A 7,577-nucleotide genomic window follows, 5' to 3' on the forward strand; every position below is an offset into this window, starting at 1 on the left:
GTTTTCCATGGGGTTTAGGATGGATGGCACCTTGTGTGACCCAGAGCGATGCCAGGAACGCCTGTCTCCAGCAGCAAATCCCCCAAAGCATCCACCAAACCTGCCCTGGGAGGAGGCTCACAGCCCCCCCTGAAAAAGGAGGGCATCGATTTGATATTTCTTTCCTGTCTCAGACCACTGCTTCTGGGATCCCAGTCTCATTCCGGACCCACTCGGGAAAAAACGCCATCACTATCACCCAAGAAAAGTATCTTGCAAAATCCCCAGAGCAGTTTTTATTTAAAATGTTACTATCATAAAATTCCAGACTATGAAATGAAGACCTCGGATTCACATTCAAACCTTACCCCCCCCCACCCCTCTTTTTTTAAAATATATAGATACATAGTCACAAAACGTAAAACATGCTGCAATGATACAAATATATTTTTTTGATACGGAAATTACAGTACATTATAAACCATGAAAACAAATTGAGGCACTAGACTGTACACCAGCTCTGTTCGGCACTCTGTTCGGCTGTGAAGCTGATTGATAGACTTGCTTTCCATGAACAAAAGAATATTCTCTTTGTTTGGTGAAGGTAACTTTACGGGTCATTATGGGACGATGTGCTTTGTTGTGAGACAAGGTCACCAGGGTTGCCGGTCCTTTGGGAACCACAACGCACCTACACAACACGTATCGCTGCCACAATATGAAAAATAATCATTTTATTGAATGTACAACTCAAGAAAACCCCAAAACCCAAAAACCAAAAACAAACAAAAAACCCCCCCAACATCGGTTATTATTAAATAAATAATTATTCAGTACAGTGGTTAGTTTATATTACACTGCATTGGCCATTGGAACAAATGAAGTTTAATAAATAATAGGCGGGAATGTCTCATTTACGCCTCCGTTCGTAATTCTGTGCTATGCTCCTTTCCGAGGATCCTGCAAGAAAAAGAACCAGAGTGAAGCACACGGGGCAGCCTCGGGTCAACCCCAGCACAAGGAAAAGTCAGACCTGCAGCCTCCCGGGCCACCGCCAGACCCCGTCCCAGCCTTTGGACCCCAGATGAGGGACCCTGGCACAGCCCGGAGCTGCTTTGACTTGCTTGGACCCCTCAGACTGCACTAGTTCCCCAGGAGGGTGAAGGTCTGAGCAGCGATTTCTGCCTCTCCCCTCTCAAATTCCTTGAAGCCCCATTAAATCAGAGCCCTCTAACATTCCAGTGACCCCTCTAACTGGTGGGATCTGAGTGCTCAGACCAATTTGTGGGTAGAGACTTTCTGCGTCGGTGTTGCCACCTTCCATCCTGCAGGGTCAATTCTTTGCCAGGTTTAAACCCTCGCTGTCCCCAAGCTGTGGGGACTCAAATCTGCTAAGCAGGAGCTAAGCAACCCCCAGACTACCCTGTGGACCCACAGCCTAAAGCCTAAAAAAGCCTTCAGAATCACAGAATCACATGGGGTTGGAAGGGACCTCTGGAGATCATCCAGTCCAACCCCCTGCCAGAGCAGGGTCACCCAGAGCAGGTCCCACAGGAACATGTCCAGGTGGGTTTGAATGTCTCCAGAGAAGGAGACTCCACCACCTCTCTGGGCAGCCTACGATCTCTCCTTCTCTCGCTTTTGAAATGAGAGGGAAACCCAGCAAGCCCTTCTGGGGCAGAGCCTGGCCACCGGCTGATGTAGCTGGTCACCAGTGTCATCTTCGCTCCCACCCCAAAGAGAGGACGGCTTCCATGGAGCTTATAATTGCCTGACTATTCCATGGAAAGGCACAGCTCGTCTGGGGGGGATTCAGCGCTGCATCCTGCTCAGAGCTGGCCTTCTGGACCAGTGGTTTTAGATTTAGATGACTTCAGTCTTCACCCAGCCAAGTATAAAATGAGTTGAGCTTTCTCAATACAGGTTATTATGATATCTTATGGACTATTATAATATCTTTACTGTACACATTGCTATTTTGTGGCTTCTTCCTGGAGCACTCATCCAGGACTCCCATCCAGGAGGACAGTCGGTGTCAGACCCCATTTTACCAAACCAGGGATGGGGACACCAGCATCCCCACCCCCTGCTTTGTCACAGGAGGCTTTAAACCAGCACCCAGCAGCGGGGTGGTATAAAATCCTGCAGGTCGCCAGGGAAATCGGGGGTTTTCCTGCAGAAGAAGAAAACCACAGCACCAAGAAAAGGTGCAACTAATTCCTGCTCAGTTAAACATCTTCCATTCCGGAGAAGTAAGGACAGTCCTAGCACACGCTCCTGACCTCGCTTAGATGACCCTTCCTTAGGAGCCGTCTTCTCCTCTAGAGAAGCAACTTCTTACCATTTTCCTCCCAGGGAATCGGACAGAAAAGCAGGGATTTCTAGTTTTACCCGTCAGGCGGGTATTACGTAGCCCGACGGGGTAAAACTTCATTATTCCCCTGTGGCAAATACCACAGAACAGTGTCCTGACTATACCAGCAATTTTGAAATTAGGACAATCAAATCTTTGCCTTTTTAAAACATTTGCTACATTTCACATTCTAATACTAATGTAAACATTATCCCAATGGAAACCAAACCCAATTTATTACTTCCAGGCTATTTACCTTTTGTGATAGCAGATATATTTACAGGTATTATACACTTAATAGCTATTGCCACCACAGATGAAATTGTACAAAATTATTCATGATACATAGCAATTTGCAAAATGATGCAGAGAGCAATATTACTAGTCTGAACAGGCTTTAATTGAAAATAAAAGTTACTGACAACCATAATTGCAGAATATAGATCACAGCGAGTATCCACATAATATAAAGGTGTCAGCTAGTAATTTAACTTTTATCATCCATTTAACAAAACTATTTCAGGGATGTGAAATATGCATTAGGGTTTTTTTTATTTATTTTTTTTTTTAATTCCTATTCTAGGGAATTAACTGACATTTTATGGTTCACAGCAAGGGATTTCCTCATTCCAGCCCTGTAGCACAGGGAAGGTAGAGCTACTGGTGTCCGCAGTTACTGTGCCCAAGTGGGAGGAGGATTCTGCCCTATAAGGATGCCATGGGAAAATAACCAAAAAAAAAATCACAGTTTTGGTTCAAAGCTTAAAATATTTTTTGCCTTTTTTTTTTTTTTTTTTTTTTTTAAGGTAAAGTAAAAAACTGGAGGCTGGGAATGTTTAACTGCTTGACCTGCAGAATGAGGTGGTGTTAATGGAAGAGCTCTGCTCTTTCACATCCTGCTCAGGTTTGAAGGAATAGTGATCTGCAGAGACAATTAGGGTATCCCTTTATCTGGGGAGATTTGGATTTGGATCATGAGTTTAAAGGAGCTTTACATTTTCAGCCTCAGATTTTTTTCCTGATTTGTCAATAAAATTTCCTATTTTTTTCTTGTAATAGCACTTTGGGGTCTGGCAGAACATGCTGCTGGGAAGGACTTCTACCTGACCTTGCCAACCTGACCACCTCAAGCATTAGAGTGAAGCAGACCCTGAAATATCTTGGTTAAGAAAGACCATCCTGGTCCTCTTTCAGAGAATTCTAGGTCTATGCTGCATAAAAGCTGCTTCTTCCATCCGCTGGGAGAGAACAAAGAGGCAACGGAGTGACGAGGCCGTATATCACCGAGTACCGGATTTAGCCATATACATACCAGAATTTAAAGATCTTTTGCCCATAAGTCCAACAAAGGAGTCTGTTTTATGCCCTGAAAAAATATATTTTGGGGTGTTTTAATACATTTTCAATAGGCAGGCTTTTAAGATAACACGTTCTCACGAGGAAGGAAGACAGGGGCTCCAATACTGTTCATCTCGCACACGAGTTGTTCACACCACTCTCAGGCAACAGAGAAGAAACATCAGTCTGTCTAATCACTGCGGGCAGGTTAGATCAAGGCACAGACCAGTTAGTGGTCTCCTCATCCACACACTGTCTCAGATTGATTTTGTTGGTTTGTTTTTTTTCGTTTGTGGTTGGTTTTTTTTTTGCATTTTCATGGAAAAACGACAGCAAATAGCCGATTCTTATTCCTCTCCCAGTATAATTCCTATCGATTTGAGCAAATGCACAGAAAGGCAGTACCTTGGCACAGCCTGCATCTCTGCCATGCATCTCTTCTACTTGTTGGTGGGGGTTTTTTTTCTGTAATGGGGGGAAAAAAAAAAATCTTCCTGGCAGGTCAGGCAGAGCCCTCAGTGGAGAGGAAGCCAATGGGACTCTATGTCTGGACACGTCTGAGCGAGACAGTCTGGCTCTATTTTTGGAATATTTATGAGTTCAGATATTACCTTCCTGTCCCATTAGTACTCCTCGAGGCACTGGATGTGTAGAGGATAAATTACTCCAAGTTTTGGCCTACAGCACGTATCAGATATAGAGGTAGCTATAGTTTCAGATAGGGACCAAAAAGGAGCCATTCTTTCTTATATGAGCTGACTTTGAGGCAAACTTAGAAATTTCTCTTTGGAAAGAATTTTGCTTGGCTAATTCATCTACAAAAGGTCCTAAGAGCTCACAGGTATTAATTCAAAGCTGAAGCAGTTTCAGAAAGCTATAGTTTTTTACTTTAGGCAGCCGGTTGCTTGGCAGGAGCTTTGTATCGAACTCTTTAATTGGTCTTCCAATACATAATCCTAGTGATATAATCCTGTGGCTCACAGAACACCGGGACAGTTATTGACCCCCGTGGACAGAAGAGGTCTCACAGAATACAGGATCGTTTTTACTTATTGTGAGTCTTCTGGCTCCTGCCTAAGCATCTCCAGATAAATTCAGAGAATAAAACTATTGCCTTGCAGAGCAAGGTAACGCCACACTGCTGCTACCATGTCCTGCTCGGTGTCACACAGAAGCAAAGCAAGGAATGCTTATTAATGGGGCAAAATACACTCATTTTTACAGCAGGAGATCATCAATCAGCGCCTGCTGGGAGCGGGGGGTGTGATTCCCACCCAGACAAGGCTGCGAGCACAGATACAGTGTCTCGCATGCGATGTCACGGGCTCTCCCGTGGAATCGTTCTTGGGGATTTGGGACTTCACTGTTCTAATTTTCCAGATTTTGCCGTCTTAATTGCTCCTCTCCGAGCCTGGCATAAGCCTGCCTTGCCTAGGAGAAAGGCGTGCAGAATGGCCCCCCTGGGAAATAAAAGAGAGCTGCAACATCCGCACATTAATGGGGATTGAAATCTCAAAGTTGGTGGCGGCTCAGACGAGGGACAGGCTCACTGCTGCCCGGGGGGGGGTTTCAATCCTTTAACACAACATTCCTCCACCTCCGGTGCTGCCAGTCCTTAGCTGAACCCAGCCACCTTCTAACTAATCCCCTCAAACACACTATTCCCTATTACTGAAAATATTTGCATTTTTTCAACTTACTTTTGTGAGAGATCTGGCCATATCCTGATTGGAAGAGGAGAAGGAAGAGGAAAAAAGGAAAAAAAAAGAGTTGATGAAAAAGGACTGGTACAGACATATGATGCTACTGCAATGCTCTGAAGAATCAAATGCAGAAACTACCCCATGCATGTTCCGCGTAAGAGAAATTAAGGTGATCATTTACAACTGCATTTCTCTTCGAAGAGACTACAAAGAACTTGGAGCTAAACCCACACAATTCAGATCTGTTTAGCTCCAATTTCTTAGCTCAATTCTTGCATCAGTAAACACCTAGAAAGCACGGCAGTGATTGTATACACAACCCATTTCCACGCGCGGGCAATTCAGTGGCACATAAGCCAACCAGCGAATTATCGTGATGCTCCTTACTGGTATTTATGTGCTGTTAAGTGGTGTTCACTTAGCACTTTAATATGCTCTTTTCCAATCAGTGAGCTTATCAGATAGGAAAATTGCAAAAAAAAAAAAAAAGAAAGAAAGAAAAAACCAACCAACCAAACAGAAAACACACAAAAAAACCCCCCAAACCCAAATAACTCACATGGGAACTTTTGAGAAAGGTTTAATGCATTAAACCTGAGTGACAACCGCTGTGAAGTTTGGAGGGGCAGAGGGAGAAGAGGGATGAAGAGGGGTGAGAGGGATGAAGAGGGGTGAGAGCGACCGACCCCCCCGCCCCGCTCACCGGCATCCCGCTTGCCCATGAGGCCAAAGAACTGCTGGGGCCGGGGTCTCCGGGCCATCCTCTGCAGGAAATGCTCCAGGGGCAGTGGCAGCTCCTCCTGCGGGGTGACAGCGCCGGTGCTCAGCCAGGACCCCCCCACACAGAAGCGGGGCAGCGCCCGGCACCGACCCACACCCCCAGTTCTCGGCTTCCGCACCCCCGCGGGTGGAGCGGTAGCCGCCGGGGCTCACCTTCACCTGGTCGCCGTCGGACCAGTCGGACCAGTAGCTGAGGTCGTCGGGGGCGCCCATCTCCTCGGCCAGCGCCTGCGCCGAGGCCAGGAGGAGCACGGCGAATGCCAGCGGGAGTCTCATCGCCGCCTCGACGTCCTGCGGGGGGTTTGGGGGGGTGCAGAGGGTGAAGCGGCGGCACCCGGAGTCCCGAAGGGGCGAGCGGCCGCCGGGCATCCGCGCCCGGGGGCGGGCACCCGCACAGCCTTGCACTCACACTCACACTCACAGCCCGGTGCACACCTGGGTGCACACTCCCTGGCACATACAGGCACACACGCGCCTAGTTACGGCCCCCCCGACAGCTACGTACACCGCTGGATATAGAATCATAGCATCATGGAAGGGCTCGGGTTGGAAGGGACCTTAAAGATCACTGAGTTCCAACCCCCTGCCACGGTCTGCACACTCGCCCCACACCTGTAAACTCGTATGCAGCTGGATGTACACACCAGCGCACAGACACACACACACACACACCCCCCAGAGGTACCACTCCACGCACATACATACAGAGTTATATACATATAGTCGCCCCCACGCGTAGATATACATCCAGATATTCACACCTTCCCACATACACACAGCCGGCAAGATACACCCCCCCCCCCCCCCCCAACTCACACACACCTCCAGGTACGTACACATCGAGTTATAAACTCACCCAAACAGCTACACGCCTGAGATGCATGCACTTAGGTAGAGATACAGGCGTCCACACACACAGGGACACGCGTGTCTATAGGTACACACGCGTGTCTATAGGTACACGTCCATCCCTTTGCACATCCAGAGACACACACGGGGACAGGCACAAAAGCATCCTTAGACATGCAGGGACACACAAGCACGTATAGACACCCCCTCCGTAGGCGCACAAACGTAGAGACACCCCCCCCCCCCCGCCCCCCGCACACGCATACAGACGGACAAACAGAAGCACAGACACACACACCCTCACAAACGTACAGACAGGCGGACGGAGGGACGGAGGGACGGAGGGACGGAGGGACACGCACCGTCTGCAGCGGGGAGGGCGGGCGCTGCTCTCCCTGCGCATTGGCCGTCGGCGGGAGCGCTCCCCACTTTATATACCTGGAGACGGGGAGGGCCGAAGCAGCCTCATTTGCCTAAATGCAATTACCCCCCCCCGCTTTTATCGTCCCAGCCCCGTGACAACCCCCGCCCCGGCGAGCAGCCTCCGCCCCCCCCCCCCCGTCCCCGTCCCCCCT

At 48.3% G+C, this 7,577-nt stretch overlaps 1 protein-coding gene across 3 annotated transcripts; it reads right to left on the reverse strand.

Moving 5' to 3' along the window:
• Positions 1-889: 889 nt before the first annotated feature.
• TAC1 (tachykinin precursor 1) lies at positions 890-7,377 on the reverse strand. Of its 3 annotated transcripts, XM_074150802.1 has the most exons (7): positions 7,327-7,377; positions 6,543-6,551; positions 6,307-6,444; positions 6,077-6,173; positions 5,371-5,394; positions 3,645-3,698; positions 890-939 (listed from the first exon to the last, which is right to left on the reverse strand). In XM_074150802.1, exons 3-7 carry the CDS (start codon positions 6,427-6,429, stop codon positions 890-892), a joined length of 348 nt encoding a protein of 115 aa, XP_074006903.1. In that variant the 5' UTR covers positions 6,430-6,444; positions 6,543-6,551; positions 7,327-7,377. The 3 variants fall into 3 exon arrangements, with proteins under 3 accessions (XP_074006903.1, XP_074006901.1, XP_074006902.1); XM_074150800.1 differs by lacking the exons at positions 6,543-6,551; positions 7,327-7,377 and having other exon boundaries at positions 6,307-6,429; XM_074150801.1 differs by lacking the exons at positions 3,645-3,698; positions 6,543-6,551; positions 7,327-7,377 and having other exon boundaries at positions 6,307-6,429.
• Between the last annotated feature and the right edge of the window lie 200 nt (positions 7,378-7,577).

Source organism: Numenius arquata, chromosome 7 (assembly GCF_964106895.1).
Source record: "Numenius arquata chromosome 7, bNumArq3.hap1.1, whole genome shotgun sequence".
NCBI lineage: Eukaryota > Metazoa > Chordata > Aves > Charadriiformes > Scolopacidae > Numenius > Numenius arquata.

What these genes read in the sequence shown, in the direction of transcription:
- TAC1 (XM_074150802.1), bottom strand. Translation starts at nt 6,429, where the DNA reads ATGAGACTCCCGCTGGCATTCGCCGTGCTCCTCCTGGCCTCGGCGCAG. An exon ending in CCGACGGCGACCAGGTGAAG is followed by an intron (nt 6,174 to 6,306) that starts GTGAGCCCCGGC and finishes GTCACCCCGCAG; the next exon opens with GAGGAGCTGCCACTGCCCCT. An exon ending in CATGGGCAAGCGGGATGCCG is followed by an intron (nt 5,395 to 6,076) that starts GTGAGCGGGGCG and finishes TCTTCCAATCAG; the next exon opens with GATATGGCCAGATCTCTCAC.